The sequence below is a fragment of the Stegostoma tigrinum genome, chromosome 15 (genome assembly GCF_030684315.1).
Source record: "Stegostoma tigrinum isolate sSteTig4 chromosome 15, sSteTig4.hap1, whole genome shotgun sequence".
Classification (NCBI taxonomy): domain Eukaryota; kingdom Metazoa; phylum Chordata; class Chondrichthyes; order Orectolobiformes; family Stegostomatidae; genus Stegostoma; species Stegostoma tigrinum.
In genome coordinates this window covers 48,173,978-48,192,918 of record NC_081368.1, presented here as the reverse complement: position 1 = coordinate 48,192,918, position 18,941 = coordinate 48,173,978, and the positions used below count along the sequence as shown (strand labels likewise).

General features: G+C 38.7%; 2 protein-coding genes across 3 annotated transcripts in view; one reads left to right on the top strand and one right to left on the bottom strand.

Annotated features, from left to right (window-relative positions):
• The window catches only part of LOC125458671 (uncharacterized), a 34,670-nt gene extending 27,710 nt beyond the window's left edge, over positions 1-6,960 (top strand). The window contains exons 5-6 of one of the 2 annotated variants that reach the window (XR_007248891.2): positions 1,903-2,182; positions 6,175-6,960. Coding sequence is in view for 1 of the 2 variants with exons in the window: in XM_048544112.2 (XP_048400069.1) it covers positions 1,903-1,992 (90 nt within the window). In the remaining variant the exon portion in view is untranslated. Of the gene's footprint in view, positions 1-1,902; positions 6,069-6,174 lie in introns of those variants that run through there. The other variant, XM_048544112.2, reaches the window with a different exon arrangement.
• Positions 6,961-14,270: 7,310 nt separating this feature from the next.
• Positions 14,271-18,941, bottom strand: part of LOC125458669 (ecto-NOX disulfide-thiol exchanger 2-like) — a 173,736-nt gene continuing 169,065 nt past the window's right edge. Inside the window, exon 16 of the mRNA XM_048544111.2 lies at positions 14,271-17,884. Coding sequence (XP_048400068.1) covers positions 17,747-17,884 — 138 coding nt within the window. The 3' untranslated portion in view covers positions 14,271-17,746. The remainder of the gene's footprint in view (positions 17,885-18,941) is intronic.

Genomic DNA, 18,941 nt, shown 5'->3' with positions numbered 1-18,941 from the left:
AATATTGGCTGGAAAAGTCCCTTGTAGGTAAATGGATAATTTCAGAGGATTACCGTGGATCATGAGCTGTGTTTTCTGGCTACCTGCTTCGTCCTTACCTGGTACTTGTCTGAGACTGAACCGAACTGTTCAAACCTTCGTGCCCTGCTTCACCCCCAGATGAGCTTTCTACTACATATTCCTCATAACTACAATTGCCCAATTCCACTGTTCTAACAATGCTGGACTCCATGTCCTTGCCGTTTCTACAGTTAAAGTGCCCAGTTATGACTTTGTTACTTTTAGACTTGGCTATTCCAATACAATCCTGCTTTGCCTCCTTAATTTGCAAACTGGAGGCCATTCAAAATGTTGCTTTCTATGACCTAACATGTGCCAAATTCTGTTCATCCATCTTTCCTTTGCTTCATAACTGCATTTATTTCCAGCTAGGCAATGACAACGTTTTAAAGTTGTTATCCATGTTTGTAAATTCTCCCAGGGCAGCCTCTCTCTCTATTTCTAACACATGCTAGCATTTCCAACATTAATCATTCCACATTGCTGCCATGCTTCAGCTGCCAGGCCAAGACCAACTCCTTCCTGAAATGCCTGTTTCTGTCTTTCATAATTTAAGCTGCTCCTTGAAGCATATTTGCTTAAAACAAGCCATGAGTCAATTGGTATCTTTCCTTATGTGGCTTGGTGTGTCACATTTTTTTTAAACACTTGTATTAAGTGGGTTACGGAATTTTATTATGCTAAATGTGCTGTATAAAAATAAGTTGTTGTTTGATTTAAGAATTTGAAAGGAAAAGTGGCAGGAGAGTATAGGATAAAGGGTCAAGAACCTGGTCATTCAGGAGCGAAGATAGAAAACACTAGAGAAACATGGAAGTTTCTTCCACAAAAAAAAAGTTGATTGATTAATAATTTTAAATTTGAGAGTGCCAGAGTTTTTAATATTAAGGGGTAGCAGACCAAAACTAATAGGTGGTGTTAATGATAAAGATCATTGAGCGGGGAAAGCTTTTCTGCTCCATCTACATGTCGACTTTTCATTGAAACCTGCTAACTTTGTAGTTTGCAACCTTTTCAATATGGCTAAGACAGTAGACGATAAAGAAATCCTATCACTATTAGATGAAGTCACTGACATGATGCTGCCTTTTTAAGCAAACAAAAGAATCAGGACTATATAAGGAACCATTTATCATCAAGTTTTAATTCATAGTTGTTAAACTAAACAATTCAAATATTTATGAGAACTTGATTCACAGCTGTTGCTAGTGCCAATAAATATGGATCTAAACAAAAGATGCTGCAATGCTGGAGGATCAGGTTGATTTTTACCCTTCTGTTCCAAACTTTGAATCACAGCCGCACTACTGTGAGCAGGTTAGTGACAGGAGTCAAGGACCTTTTGAGGCAGAGAGGGAGAAATTGGTGCAACAATTGTTAGGTTGTTCTTTAACTCTTCTTAAAAATTTACCAGAACTGAACAAAAACAGGCAAAAGCTGTTGTCTGCTATTTGTTAGCAATGAATGAGATGTATGGCCAAGGCAAATCTGTACAGAACCAAAAATGGAATATTAATTTAATCTCATGAAAAATATGGTTAGAAGCTTTTAGCAGCAAATCTACTTAATATTTTTGTAGGAGGAAGAACTCGTACCACTGTTAAGTTCTGTAGGTGGGAACACCATCTTTAGGTTGCTTTATCTCCATGTTATGGATTCCCATTGATCAGGGAATTTTTATTTTAGAATTAACTAGCTTTTCAACATTTTTTTTACTATTCGAACATCAACATCCTTCACATACAATTTTATACTTACAATTGTTGTAACAGTTGCAAGAAAGCATAGTTTTGTGGACTTTAAACCAAAAAAAAATTCTGCCTTTTTTTTGTCAATATACAGGAAATGATCGATGAAGCAGATCGTGATGGTGATGGGGAGGTCAATGAACAAGAGTTCCTTCGAATCATGAAGAAGACCAGTTTGTATTAATACACTGTCTATCACATGTTGCTTGTGTTTCTTTCTTTTGCTCTATTACCTGCTTACTGAATAACAGGACAATGGATAAAGGCAACCATAATCTGACAATGTTAATGGAAGAGAAGATTGAATGGCTGTCCATTGCATACAAGAGGAGGAAGCTGGTTACTTCAGTAAATTGTGTTTTACCTTCTTTGAGGTAAATTTCATTATTTACAATTATATTTACAGGACTGGGGACAGAGAAGTGATCTTAAAAAGATGTGTCTTATTTTTATTTGTATGGCTGTAAACATGGTACCTTAATTGTCATTTTGCAGAACCACTTTAATTTCTCCATGACTTCAGTCACTATGAAGAAGTCTGTTTGTGTTGTTCAAACCTGTGAGCATGTTTAGTATATTTTAAATTTTCAATGAACTGATCTAGATTTCTAGTTCTGGAGTTTATCTTTAAATGGGTCTTGCATAAATATAGAGAGTAGCAGGTTGGAATAAAGACAACTCTTATTAGGTGGTAGCTATGCAAGAATTTTATTGTGCATTTCACAAATCAAGTTGGATAAAATTTATTGAGAAGTCATCAACTCTGTCAAAGAATCTTTCATGGTTGTTACTCGGGCATTTTCCTGTGATACAATTGAATGGCCAAACAATGAGACTAAAAGGATAATTTTAATCCCCAAAATGAATTTGGGTCAGTTGAAGTTTGAAAATTTTCAAACACAATCAATTAATCAAGAATCCACTCTAATTTTAGTGGTAGCAGAACATTGCAAGGGAAGAAGCTTTTCAGGTGGCTTGTGCCTTTTTTAAAACTGTTTTTGGGGTCCTGGGAACCTTGGCAGATGCAAGGATATCAGCAGAGCAGATTCATGACGTAAATACACTAACAGCACTTTCTGTACTGCCTGGAGGTGGAGGGCAGTTTACACTAAAGCCAAAAGACTTACCTGCTTTAAGCTCCACGTTATTAATTCACTCCAGTATCTATGTACTCTCCATTCACCTCCAACACCCTTCTACACACACACACACACACACACACACACACACACACACACACACACACACACACACACACAAACACACACACCCAATAGAAACTTGTATGTACAAACATACTGACCACTACTTCTGCCTCCCTATTCCTAGTGTGGAGTTGCTCACCTAGCAACTGCCCTATCCATCAATTCTGAGAATCCAGAAAATATTGCTTGAAGGGGTTGAAATGGATGGAAGGTGTAGAGGCAGCACGGTGGCTCAGTGGTTAGCATGGCTGCCTCACAGCACCAGGGACCCAGGTTTGATTCCTGTCTCGGGCGACTCTGTGTGGAGTTTGCACATTCTCCCTGTGTCTGTGTGGGTTTCCTCTGGGTGCTCTGGTTTTCTCCCACAGTCCAATGATCTGCAGGCTAAGTGGATTGGCCATGCTAAATTGCCTGTATTGTTCAGGGATGTGTAGATTAGGTGGGTTATAGGAGAATGGATCCAGGTGGGATGCTGTGAGGGTTGGTGTGGACTTGTTGGGCTGAAGGGACTGTTTCCACATGGTAGCGATTCGAAGATCTAAGGTATCCTAAGAAAGGCAATTTTTTTTTGCATACTCCACCATCCACCCTCCAGAAATGCAGGACATTAGACTTGGCTATTCAGCTGCCATATGTGTCAATAGATAGACGTCTGCAACAGATAAGAACTAATCACGTGAATACCAGATTTTGGTTTAGACAAATGTGGACCTATGCGCATGTTGCAATGTAGAGTTAAGAAACTGTATAGCATTGCTATGCATTGGGTGAATTAGATACCTCCATTCTCTTTGTCATTGTGGACAGTGCACCTGGTGGGGCTGCCAGTACATCACACTGTTGTTACCATGTCAAGCAATCTTGCTTTTGTTGCTGGTTCCAGCCTCTGCATCTTTGACCTGTGGATGAAAGTTCAGAGGGAACAAGCTCCTCTTAACAGTCTCTGCTATGACCTACTCCAGTTCATTTGTGCCATGAGAGTTACTAGGTCATTTACATTTATATAAGAGGTCTAATTGATGTGCTAGGATCAGCATTAGTCACAATCTGTTTCAGTCCTTTCCTTGGAATTTTTTTGCTCTGCTCTTCTGCCAGAAGTTTGTGACTAAAGTGAGCAATTCTCAGTAATATGTGCATTTGATGGACATACTCAAAGTGAAAAGCAAGGTATGAGGAGTAGGAATGGCCATGCCTTTGAGGAAACTGGCATAATTCATTTCAGGGAGAATGGGTGGAATGAAAAAGATCAGATGGGGTTCTTTACATAAAAGAGAGGGGTGTGCAACTGAAGATGAGAAGGGTTGTGTCAAACTAATTCACTAAACATTGATGGAAGTGATGTAATGAGGAATGCTATGAATGGAGCAGAATTGATGCAAGTTGCAGGGAGTGCATTGCAGGATTTGGATAAATATTGCTGCCTGCTGACCTAAGGTTCCGTGAAGCATGTCCAGCACTGAACCTACAGCTCATCATTGCACTCCAGCTACTGACTTGAGGTATGACAGGTGACCATCCCTTTCATTGACTTTTATCTCTTCTTTTTTCAAAAAGGAATCCTACAAAATTCTGTCTCTTTCCATGGCACATTGAGCCATCAAGTACTTGAAATATGTCATACCATTCAGTGTCAATCAACACTGCGCAGGCATGAAACCTGTGTTTCCCCATTGCTCTTTCTCCCTCCAACTCCAAATGCTTGATCTCCATTTCTTGGTTGAAATTGGGTCCACAAGTACAGTTTTATCCTAAGCTTCTGTGGATAGTTTCAGTTACAATAATATAATTATAGGAACCCATAATAATTTTGATAACCTCGCTATCATGGAAATTAGTTTCTTTTACCATTTTTTCTTGGGCCATGAATCTCTACAAGTTTGATTCAATCAGGATATATTAACACAGCACCATTTAAAAACACTCAATGACAATCTCTTAAGGCCACACTTGAGTAAAGCATATTTAATTCAACTGGAATGCTTTCCAACATCAGAGAAGGGCTTGAAATCGGACGGTTTGTATGGATGTGAAAACAATTTAGCAATCATGCTGGGAACACCAAGAAATAACTTGCATTTTAAAAAAAAAAACACTCTTCACAACATCACAAAATTCCATAATGTTTTGAAGCCAATTAAGTATTATAGAGGTGTAGTCGCTGTTGGAATTTAGAAATCTAAACCTCCATTTAAGGTAAAGTGCATCATTCTAACCAGTCTGGCTTGATGTTATTAATTAAGATCTGCCACCTAACTGTCAATTGTCCGGATTTATCAAATGTATTTTGGGAAATTTTAATTGGAAACATTCAATTTGTATTGAGATTCATGAAAAGCATCAGCAAATTCCTTATCAACTGATTCATTTCTACATAAGGTTTGAATCCTGTTCTCAACCAATGAGTTTGAATTGTGGAAATTTATTTTCTTTACAAGCTTAGTTTACATACTTCAAGAGAATCACTACCCAATCCTCAATTAATCTTTTAAGATTCATGAATGACTTCCCTTGTTAGCATGATTATCATGTCTTAATCAATATTCAAATGGAGTAGTTAAGTTAAATGAGTTTTCCATCTCTGGAAGTCAGTGTTAAAATATTAGCTGCTGTTTAATCACTGACCCTTTGAAATAAAATTCCAGTTTGTTGATTTAAATACAGATGAAGCTGTGCGATTAAGAAGAATAACAAAAATGTTATCTGGGTCCTGTTGTGGAACAGTGGTAGTGTCCCTTCCACCAGGCCAGGAGGCCAGAGTTCAAGTCTCACCTGTTCTGGAACTGTGTAATAACATCTCTGATCAGGCTAATTAGAAAAATGGGTTAACTTTGTTTTGAAAAAGAAAACCAAAAGCATTGTACTCCATACTGTTGTTTTGGTGACCACTGCGATTAAAAGTGCTTTAGAACTGCTTTGCTCCAAGCTAGCTAAGCTTGATATTCAACTCCCAATCCCACACTTGTTTTACTTTATGGTAAACATGAATCTAGAAGTTGAGTGTCTGGTAGAGAATGCCAACTTGTGCACTGCTGTCACAGTTGGGGGGGGGGGGGGGGGGAGGAGAGCGGGGAAGAGAGAGAGAGAAAGAGAGAGAGAGAGATATGGAGTGTTGTTTGAGGAGACTGTTAGTCACCGTTCATCTTATCTTGTTCTACTTGCAGGTCATTTTTTGGGAAGATTTATATTCAATACATCTACTTAGGTTTTCTGATGGCCTTACCTGTTTAAAGAACCAAGTGTCTGGTCGAGACAGAGATCTTGAATGTAACATAGTGAGTGACATCACCAAAGCAAAATTATTGTGCAATGACACAAAATGTTTTAAAGGGTCATAGTCTGAAGTACATTTCTGCCATTCAATGATGGCAGTTCTAAAAGATGCTGAACTATATTCGAAGCATGAAAACCATTGGAAATTTTCTGCTACACCATGATAGCAAATACAGCTTGTCTTAGATGTCATTATGTAATTTGTACATTGCAATTAATTGGACTTTTAAAGGTATAGCATCTAGATCTCCAACGGTGCTTTTAGTTTTTTTTCTAAAGGGCCTAGGCGTGAAACATCAGTTTTCCTGCTCCTCTGATGCTGCTTGGCCCGCTGTGCTCATCCAGCTATACACCTTTTGTTTCCCTTCTCTACCTACAATATTTTGAAAGATTATTATTAAAGTTACAGGCTTTCTGAAATACTGTGACAAAAATATTGTGTAACCTTTATTTAACTTTCAGTAATGTTCATCCTTCTATCTTGCATGTTTATGTTTATCTCCTAATAAAAAGACAAGCATTGCATTTGGAAAGTTTATTTGCATTCTGCAGCCAAGAACATTTAATTTGTGTAATAGTCATTGGTTTAATTTGAGAGAGATCATGAAATCCCTTCAATGGAGTCTACTACGTTAATTGCTTTATTTCTTCTGTAGATATATTTTGACAGTACAGGGAGTCCCACAATAAACTTAATTTAACCAAAAATGATGCTTACAGTCATGACTAATAAGTATTTCAAAGCTAAGCAAAAAAATTACCATACTAATTAATAATCTCTGTACACTTGTCTGATTTATTTTTAATTAACAAGCATTTACTCTTTGCTATTCTGAGTTCTGAATTATTGTCATGCTAGAAAAGATCTTGGCATCAGAGTAATACAGCATAGAAACAGGCCCTTTAGCCCAAACTGGTCCGTGCTGACCATGGTGCCCACTCAGCTTGTTCCAATTTGACCGCTTTTGGTCCATATCCCTCTTAAACCCTTCCCTTCAATATACCTATCAACTTGTTTTTAAATGTTGTTATTATACCTGCCTCAACCACTTTCTCCAGCAACCCGTTCCATATACACACCACTCTCTGCGTGAAGAAGTTGCCCCTCAGGTCATTGTTAAATCTTTTCCCTCTCACCTTAAACCTATGCCCTCTAGTTTTTCAATTCCCCATCCCTGGTAAAAAGACTATATGCATTCAACCTATCTACACCCCTGATAATTTTACATACCTCAATAAGGTCACTCCTCATTATCCTATGTTCCAAGGAATAAAGTCCTGTCCAGGCCAACCTCTCCCTATAACTTGGGCATACTAGTCCTGGCAACATCCTCATACATCATATTTGCACACTGTCTAGTTTAACTATGTCTTTTCTATAACAGGGTGACCAAACTGTACACAATACTACAAATGTGGCCTCACCAATGACTTGTACAACTGTAACATAATGTTCCAACTCCTATACTCAGTGTCTTGACTAAAGGACGCCAGTATGCTAAATGCCGTCTTCACCACCCTGTCCACGTAACGCCACTCTCAACAAACTATGTACTTGTACTCCTAGGTCCCTCTGCTCCACAACACTCCTCAGGACCTCACCATTCACTGTGTAAGTCCTGCCTTGGTTTGACTTTGCAATATGTCACATTTATCTATATTGAATTGCATTTGCCAATCCTCAGCCCACTTTCTCATCTGATCAAGATCTCTTTAATTTTTGATAACCTTCTTCGCTATCAACGATACCTCCTAAATTTGTGTCATCTGCAAATTTACTAATCATGCCTTGTACGTTCATATCTGAATCATTTATGTAAATAACATATAACAAAGTTCCCAGCATTTTGGAGTCAAAACATTAACTTTGTTTCTCTCTCCACAAATGCTGCCAGATTTGCTGAATTTATCCAGCACCTTGTCTTTATTTTAGGTCTCCAGCAATTTGAGAGAAAAAGACTTAAATATTGTTTGCCTCCCTGTTTCAAATTTCAATTCTATGAATTAACAATGTCTTCTTGAGTTTCTCATGCCACAGGCTGTAGTTCTCATGGCTATTCTAACATTGTACTAAGTCTCAGTAACCTCAACATGTCACCTTTTTATATTCTTCAACATTTAGCAGGTATAAATCAGCCCCTTTTGCCGCCTTGGTTTCTTCCTGCCTGTTGACTGCAGCGTTTCAAGAAGGCAGCTCATCGCCACCTTCTCAAGGGCAACTAGAGACAGACAATAAATGCTGGCCAGCTGGCAATGCCCACAATGGCTTCATTCTTTTCAGTCTATTTTCCACCACACGTTTGTCCTCGGTTTTTAGGTGAACATTGTAAAGGTGCAGCTGCATTTAATTTTTTTCATCTTCGAAGCTTTTGCAACTCAGGGTATCTTATTCACTCCATTACAATTCAGTTAAATTTTTCTCTGTGAAGCAGTCACCCAGTCTGTTGTTTGTTTCCTCAATGTAGAGGTGGGAAACACTGAACAGCAAATACACTAGAATAGATTGAGTGAACTACAGGTAAAGCACAGCAAGGGCCAAGTGTTACACCACCTGCGATTGCAGGAAAAGGTACCGTGAGGACTGCGGAAGAGAAGAAGTGGACCAGGGCATCCCGAGGAAATAGTTCTTGAGGAAGGCTGACAGGGGAGGGAACGGGAATGTGTCTGGTGACAGCATCCCACTGGAGGTGACAGAAGTAGTAGCTCATAATCCTCTAGAAGTGAATGGTAGGTGAGGGTAAGGGGTCCCTATTTGTTCTCGTAGGGAAGAAAGGGGCTGACAGTTGAAGTTGGCATCATCAGAACAGATGCTAGAGGTGGAGGAACTGGGAGAATGGAGTAGAGTTTTTATGGGTGGAGTTTGTAACCTATGCCCAGAAATAGAAACAGATGTTGAGGAAAGGAAGAGAGGACTCAGACGAACCAGGTAAAAGTGAGTGTGAGGTGGAAATATGAAGTGAGATAGCTTTTAAACTTACTAGCTACTTTTCAGGTAACTTTTTTTAAAAAAACTTAATAAAAACTCCGTAGATGCTCTGTTGGTTTTTCCCTTTACGCTCTCCTCCAGCAATAATTTCTTCGCATGCCAGATGTTAACTAGTTTAGTCATACATTGGGAGAGAACAGAAGTAGAATGGCCAGAAATTCTTATTTATTGTAGATTAACAGTATGGATTTGCCACATCATCTGCTGGGGGTAGCAGTGGGCTCTTGTTTCTTCGATGCAACTACAAGCAGTCAGAGCTTGCAACTCACTCCAAGTAGATAAATAAGAAGTAGTAGCAGATCATTTATCTGCACCACAGGCACCAAGATGATGATTACAGTTCATCAGTTAGGTTTCGACTTAATCAGCAGGTTGTTTAGTGTGACTGAGAATAAGTTGATCATCATATTGAACACCAGAGGGTACTCTTGCTATTGCATAAAATAGAATATCCTTTATTGTCTCTTGTACTACAGAAGTATAGGGGTACAGGGAAAAATCTTTTACAACGGCTGCCTTTTAATAGCACTTAGTTGCAAGTACCCATGTACAAATTTTAGAGTTTAAATAAGGGCTCTTCTACAAAGAGGATTAGAGGAAAACATAATTATGACTTAGAGGTAGTTACAACACAATGAAAAGTTTTAAAATTACTGTCTGATAACAACTGCTCAGGACTTGGTGCTCAGCCCAAGGCCAGCAATTGACCTGCATCACTTCACCATTGCACTATTCATGCTATAAATAGCATAGTATTTCATGACTATTTTTCTTTATTTGTTGGAGGAGGGGAGTGGGTGTTTATATTTACACTTACTTCCTCGGACACTAAGTTGCATTTGTGTGAAAAGGGATCACATTCTAAAAGGTAATGCAGCCAGTAGAAATTTTGAAAATGGTAACTTAGATAGAGGTTTAGGTGAATGTGTATAATCCAGTTACTCAGCAGTATCATTCAAAATTGCTAAAGTGGAAAACAAATGGAAAGTCTGATTTTTTTTAAGCAAAAGTAATTTGTTTCTATTCATCTTTCTAGCTTTCTCATTCAACTGAACAATATCCCATCATACTCAACTTGCAGATGATAGACAGGCTTTGGAAAGACAGAGGGCGAGTTACTGGCTGCGGGATTCCTAGCAATTTGCCTGCCCTTGTACCCACACAGTCCAGTTCATTTTCTTGGCAACCGAGATGTTAGGTGAAGGTTCAGTTCTGGCACTTACGTAGTGTGAATGTTACTTCAGGTCACTCCTGAGAATGCTGAATAGGTGAAACAAATCCCTGAGTGTGACTGGGATTTTGTCTCTAAAGAAACAGTCAACACATTTTCCTAGGTCAGGTAAGCAGGTCTGCTCTGATACTGAGGGATAGGAGGGGCAGTCAGTCACTACTGCTGGGAAAGACATGATCTTCTCATTAGAATTAGAGTATCCAGTTGTCCAGTAAGTTCCAAAATGCTTGTAAAAGATATTAAAGCAGAGTGGGTACACATCCCTTATTACAGGTTGCATCTATAGTGCAACATTGTTGGAACAAGTGATTGAGAGAGTTGTCCCTAGCTCACCTGAATTGAATTAGCTTTATCGTCACACACTCACATGAGTATTGTACAAAGTTTGTACATACCCACTTACAGTACCAAATTGGATACAAAGGTACTGAAGTACAGCCTCTTTAGTTACCTGTGGATGGATTTGACCTGTTCCTTGGCAATGTCCTGGTGGGGCTGAAGTTTGCAGTATCTCCAGTGGTCTCCAAGCCTGGTGCTTTCTCCAACTCTGTGGTTAGGAGGTCGACAGCCAGACAAGCTCAGCAAGCGGAGGATGAGCTGGGATTGCAAAGACGCTCTGGCCTGGTCATCCAGATATTTTTCAGGGGCCTGAAAGACCCCAAGAAGGTAAAGAATAGAACTTCCTTAACTGTAACCCATAACAGGTGACCTACTAATAAAAACATTGAGCTCAGACTGAAGCTGAGGCAGTAATAGTCACTGAAGGCTACTATGTTAAAAATATAGTGTTAATGAGGAGTTGATGACCTCCTATACGATGTGAAAATGAGTCGTCAGTGATCCTGCAAGTAGTGCTACTGCTAGTATCATAGGGAATTATTGTGGTTTGTTTGCCAAATTCTGATGGCTGGACATGTCAGTAAATTCAAAACTCAAGTCTGAATCAGGCCACATTGTTAAGGGCTAGAGCTCCACAAAGATATAGTAAGATTTTGCTGAAACTGTCACAATTCTTGTGCTGACCTTTGGAGAATCATTGAGCAAGGTGTTCGAAACAAAAGCAGAGGAACTCCACATTTACCATCTTGAATGTGGCTATCCATTTCCCAGAAGCTGTTCCGCTTGAGACCCATAGCTCTCTTCTTCCATAAAATACAGTCAGCAACCTTGTATCAATCTTGCCAGAAGTGAATTTGCTAAGACTTGACTGACCTATTTTGGACATGTATTGGGCCAAGGAAAAGAACTTCCTATTCTGAAAAGGTACAGGCAGCAGCAGTGTTTCCTATTCCCACACACACAAAAATTGAGTTTAATGGGGATGTAACAAAGTGTGGAGCTGGATGAACACAGCAGGGGATGAGTGGTTTCTACTGAAACCTGGTCTCAAACTTCAGTACCATATATCTGTGCTGCTAGCAGATCTAGTACAAAAAAAATGGCCTGCATAATTCCAAATTGCTCTTAAAAAGCTTAAGGTCATGTGCTTGCAGCTCCAGACTTGAACTGAGCATTTAAAGTAGCCATCAATGTGAGCTACATTGTGATACAGAGTGGCCTTCAGGAAGACAAATCCAGAATAGAGACACCAATTGGCTACTTTCCCAAGAAAATAAGCAGGCTTCAGAAATGGTACTCTACTGTGGAGAGTGAAACCGTAGGCTTATTACTGGTTCTGAAAAACTTTGCATTGTAGTTCATTGTGGGTACCAAGAAACTACAACCCATTAAACACTGTATAAAAAGGCCAAAACTACAAAGGCCAAGTTATTCCTTACTGCAAACATAATTGCAAATGCCCTCTAGTGGCCCTGTTGGAACTAAAGAGGTAATGTTAACTAAGACTGAAAAAAATGAAAATAAAATGTGAGGCTGGATGAACACAGCAGGCCCAGCAGCATCTCAGGAGCACAAAAGCTGACGTTTCGGGCCTAGACCCTTCATCAGAGAGGGGGATGGGGTGAGGGTTCTGGAATAAATAGGGAGAGAGGGGGAGGAAGACCGAAGATGGAGAGAAAAGAAGATAGGTGGAGAGGAGAGTATAGGTAGGGAGGGGATAGGTCAGTCCAGGGAAGACTGACAGGTCAAGGAGGTGGGATGAGGTTAGTAGGTAGGAGATGGAGGTGCGGCTTGGGGTGGGAGGGAGAGATGGAGGTGCGGCTTGGGGTGGGAGGGAGGGATGCGTGAGAGGAAGAACAGGTTAGGGAGGCAGAGACAGGTTGGACTGGTTTTGGGATGCGGTGGGGGAAGGGCTTCGATGACTTTGATGTAGTCTGCCGATTCCTCAGCAATAAACCCAAACAAACAGACAAAACGGGCTCAGAAACCATAACCACTCTCCCCTACATCAAAGACATTTCCAAAATGACTGCCAGACTACTCAGACCTCTTGGCATCAGGGTAGCCCACAAACCCATCAACACACTAAAACAGCAGCTAATGAACTTAAAAGACCCTATACAGACAACAAATAAAACGAATGTCATCTACAAAATACCTTGCAAGAACTGTGACAAACACCACATTGGACAAGCTGGCAGAAAGCTAGCCACCAGGATACATGAACATCAACTAGCCACAAAACGACATGACCCACTATCACTCGTATCCTTACATACAGATGAGGAAGGACACCACTTTGATTGGGACAACACATCCATCCTAGGACAAGCCAAACACAGACATGCACTAAAATTCCGAGAAGCATGGCATTCCAACCGGAACTCCATCAACAAACACATTGATTTGGAGCCAATCTACCATCCCGTGAGAAAAAGAACAGGAAATGACATCACCAACCCAAGGAAACCTAACCAGATAAATAGAAAGCAGGACATAACACCAGCGCTTCGGCGGAGGCTCCCTGACGATGTTACCTAGAATGGTGACGAAACGTCTGAAAACGAACCTTCCAGCTCAGCGAGCAAACTCACATCCAGTTTCCAATCTGTTAGAACAAGTCTGTTGGCCATCAAACCCGAAATGAGTCAGTCAAGTAAGAAGTTAAAGACTTAAGACAGGAGGAACACTTTACAGGGATTGAGTGTATCTAAAGGATATTGCTGGAAAACAGGTAGAAACTTTTTGTTTTCATGTTGAGACCTTTCTAAACTTTTCATTTCTATTTCTTGGTGGGATAAACTTGTGTGCGTTTGTCAAAGAATACTGGCAGTTACGTGAATATACTCAGAGATGACTCCGTTAGTTCAGTTGGTTGGACAGTGCAGAATGATGCCAACAGCATGCGATCAATTCCCGTACTGGCTGGGGTCAGACCCGCTAGTTAAGTCATCACCTTTCTTTAATGATAGAGCAGCTATCGGGGACTATGACCTTTTAACCAACTGCTAAAATTAAACTTACCAACTTTGAAACCATGTTTCACGCACTGATTGGACTTGTCCAGCATCACCATACACCATTCCCATTTTCATTCGTTTAAAACTTCCTTCATTTCTATCTTCTCTCAATTCCGATCAAAGATCATCATCTTGAAACCTTAACCGTTTCTCTTCCACAGACGATGCCTGATCTCCTGAGTGTTTCCAGGATTTTTGCTCTTATTTCAGATCTCCAGCATTTAGAGTATTTTTAAAAATTGGTTGTTAAATGAGTATTGATTGGATCTTGTTCTATTAGAGTATTTGAAAACAGAAATCAGTTTATTAAGGAACTAATTTTCCAAATCAAATGCAAAATAGAGATCATCCATTTAAATAATTGTTTTATTTTAAAAAGAATCAATTTTAATAAATCACAAACAGGTCTGAAATACAACTTGCTAATCATTACAACAAACTGATAGAGCACTCAGATGAGTCCCTCTCCCTGCTTTAAAATAATATTGCAGAACTGCCCAGCCACACAGGATACCTGGTTAATCAAAATATCCCAGACAGCTGTAGCAGGTTTTATTCCATGGGCAATAAATGAATCATTTTATTTTCATGCATAAAGTGTTCCCAAAATGATCATATACTCTCAGATATTAGTAATAATTCTCAGTACATTTTTTTGCAGTAGTAAATCTGTAAATTAACCCAGAATTAACAATCAATACATAACATTAGTTCTTAACTGTCAACTTTGATAAATCTGAATCGTGGAATCTCATCCAAGAGAGGTTAATTTGAAAACTATAAACAATTAAACAACTTGGTTCAAAAAAACTGAATACAACAGCATTAAGGCAATTGCATTATTCAATTCAGTTGCAGATTAAAAAAAAACTTTTATTCTGATTTCCTCCCCTTTGTTGAAGATCTTTGCTTCTGTTTGTATATAATGAGAACACTATGGCGTTAACTCAGTCAGTCATTCTTCAAAATTAGAATCGTTAGTAATTGTGATGCTTTTATAATCACAAGACAGCTGAAGCATTCTACAGCCTATTAAATTTCCATGTACCTTTGGGATTCTGTTGTAGGGAACTGTGCCAAAAAAATAGCACAAAGCAAGGCTTCACGAGCATTGAGCTAAATAACCAGGTTACCGGTTTCTGTGACATTTTTAAGCAATAAACATTACCCAGAAAAGTGAGGCTGGGTAGCAAATGGCAAATAAAAAACAATTTTGACACCTGGTGCATAATGCAAAGCTCATTCCATTTCTCATTTTTAAAATGTGGCTGACACATTTAAAAAGAATCACAACGTGAAGGAGAAGCAAATATGGGGTAAGTAAAAATAGGTCGTTAGGCTGAGAAGAGGCTTGTGTAGCATATACACTGACATAAAATTGTTTGGGACAAACAGCCTATTTCTATGCTTTGGTTTTTATATAATCTCATGTGTGCTTCAGTAAAAGCAGCTTAACAGCAGGCTGGTTTTTTCTTCCCACATCATTAGCCCCAGAGATATGAAAGCCATATGAACTGCTCTATGAAACCAGCTGAAATTAACTAATTTAGCACATTGCAGATCGAACCTAGAACCTTGTTAGTCGGTTTGAGACTGAACCATATAATCTATACACTGCACACAACTTCAGTAATTTACTTAATTTTCAAAGCCCTTGATTTTCATTATGCACAAGAGGAATAGATTTGCAAGTAAACACTGCAGATGTTATTAATCCCTTGAAAAGAACACAACAATGAAGGTATGTTAAGATTCTATGGATCATTTGTGCCCGTAGAATACTTCACTGGAAATGTTGTGCTCCAAATATTATTTTGTGCCAAAACTTGGCACTCTAATTATGAATCAACAGCATATGAAATAATTTCAACTAACAGTGAAGCATATCAGACTTTTGAAATCGGAATGGCAACAAATTGCAACTGTCTATCATATTATAAAGCATAAAATAGCAGAACGAATTCTCAGTTTCTTACACTTTAACTAACCATAGATGTTATTGCTTATGTCTTCTAACAATAGCAATACAAAAACAAAGTAAACTCTCAAGTATTAAAAACAAATGAGAACAGAAATTGCTGGAGAAAATCATCAGGTCTGACAGCGTCTCTGGAGAGAAAAACCGTATTAATGTTTCAAGTTTACTGACCCTTCTTCAGAACTGTAATGAAGAAATGTCCTTAGATCTGAAACATTAACTCTATTTTCTCTCCATAGACCTAGGCAGACCTGCTGAATTATTCCAGCAATTTTGTTTCAGATCTTCAGCATCTGCAGTTCGTTTATTATCTCAAGTATTAAAGTTCTGTAAAAAATAATTTCTCTAAAAAATAAAATTATTAATACAGTGTAACTGAGCCTGTACAAACGAGATGTGTTCTCCAAACTGTACTGCTTTGAGAGATAAGAAGTTAGTGCACAGGGATGTTTTTTTTTAATTCACAGATGTAAACAATTCTGTCCCTGAACTGTTTACTAAAACGTACAGCACTTCAGACTTAAATATATGTTAACATGTTTACATTTCTTCTTCTCAAAACATGAATACTGGCACACGCTGCCTTTTTTTTCCCTTATGAACTAAGAATGGAACATTTCTTTCTATGCTACATTTTCATCTTCAGTAAGATGTGTGTAGCCAATATTAAACCCAATCAGGCCCATCCATTTATGGCAGATGCATACCTTTTAGAAATAGCATGACATGCAAACTGACATTCTCCATTTATCACACAGGACCAATTGATATAAAAGTCATGTTTCTGTTACAGCTGTTTATGTAATGGAATTTCAATCTCTCTGAAATCCTGCTACTTTTAAAAGAACAGCCTGAAATGACATTGTCTCAGTAAATACTGCTTTTGACAAATTTACTCAGCCATAGACAAAAAGTGCTTTTGGAGAACATTGTCCAAATAGCTTTGTGGGTATTTATTATCATGCAATGTGAACTAAGCTACACAGACCAAGAACGTACCAGGTTCCATTGATTAGGTCATTTCAGCTCAGTCTGTGGTAGCTGCAATTGACCTTGGTCACCAGACTAAGAAATTGGACAAATTTGCCAAATTTCCAAGTAGGTCCAGTTGAAAAGTGCACTTGAGAGAATGTTCCATAAAGAGAAAATTAAGCTCAGTGCAGGTACCCAATGCATTCAAATAGACCACCATAATTCACCGACCTAACCAGGTCAAAGGATAGGGATTTCAGTGACAGCACTGTAGTTTTCCCAATGCCCACAGACTAATTTCCTACTTTGTACAACCACGTTCAGGAGAAATTAGGTGAGACAAGGGGAATGGAGAAAGGAGCAGCCGAGTTTTCAATACAGGAACTGAGCCATTGCATATAATAAATAAAATCAGTAGATTCTCAGCAGACCTTTTCGTTGGGGGTTTGAAGATGGATCAATATAATTACGTGTGCTTTTTAATTTCCATTAGCATTTGAGAGAAAATGGACCATTTCAAGATTCTAAAGATGTTTAGAGACACCACATTATGACAGCAAAATAAAAACAAATGTCTTACGAGATGCATTACATTATAATAGAGTTCAAAAAGAGGAGAAACAGTGGTTTGATTTATGTGAGACCATGGCTGTGGGAAAATGTATATTTTGTATATTTTTCCACAGTTTAAGTTGCAGCCTATTTACATTTCAGTAATAATTTGGCTCGTACTACTTCTTCTGTTTTCTACACCAACTATAATTGCACAGCACAGTTTATTACCCAACAGAGAAACACTATTCTGCCCTTTAAGCCTATATCCAAGTGCAGCTTATATTGTTGATGACTTTGTTTTTTTTGAAGAAAGTCTACTTAATCATAACAGTACTGTGGGGTATGGAGTAGTCCTGTAATCTTGTGAGCAGCCACCAAGTTATTAGTTTTGGAGGGCTTTGATTCCATCAAAGCCATCAAATTTCCACCGTTTTTCCAAACTTGCACCAACTCCAGTTATCTCCTGCTGGAACACATGTTGTAGTCTTGACATGAGACCTTCTATTTCACTGGGAGAGATCTGCACAAAAGAACGGATGTAGTGACAGTTGCTTGTTTCAAAAGAGATTTAAAAAACTGTACCCTTCTGATAATAATGTTAGAAAAGGTTGACTGTAAATGAGCAACTCAGTTTGATGTTGGAGGGTCTCCATGCGCCACAGACACTAAGAATTTGAGTTCAATCAAAAAAAAATGAATTTAAATGGCCAACAACTTATTTTACATAGAATCTACTCCATCAGGCTAACAGTGCCTTGTACTGCTTAACTCCCTGTGTTGCCACCTTCACTCACTTGTCCTATGAAGGTTAATCCTAAATTTTCCCACTCAAATTTCATCCTTCAACCTGGGGCATGACACATAATTACAAAATCTGCTCCCAAGAACCTAAATGAATACTAGTACCAAAAACACATACAAGTTAATCAACACCACCATCAGGATCTACTAATGCTAAGAAATAATTGAAATTTTGCAATCTTATCGACATAACAATAAGCGCTAATTCATGTTGAAACATTGACTTTGATAGAACAAGTCCAATGAAATCAGGCTCAAAGGGCTGATTGGTCTATTCCTGCTCCCAAGTCCTATGTTCCAACAGGGTAATGAGCAGAAACACAAACTCTAGAATTATTACAAAACATGGAGATATTTTCTCGTTAAGGTGAAAGGTAGCACTGCTGTAGAATATTCTTCTGTTTTATGCACCCAGTTTCAGCATGAAGCACTCCCATATCAAGTACAGGAAGAATCACAAAACAGAAAATATCTTTAATCTGTCTCACTGCCTCAGAAAATTACCTGGTCTGTTATACCAGTGTGGCATTCCTAAAATCTGACATCAAGATGTCTGAAGGGCCAAATATTGCTGTCAGAGAAGGGAAGAAGCCTACAATTACAAGGAACTATGTTGTTATTGTCACAATAATTTTACGTAGAATTTTTCTATTTATAGGCTGAAGCAGAAGTTTATTCCATCAGACTAACTTCCAATATTTTGCCCCTAAAACCCTCTCTGGAAAAAGTATTTTTCCTCAGCCTCTTCAGAAGGCTTTCTGGTTCATGACAGAGTA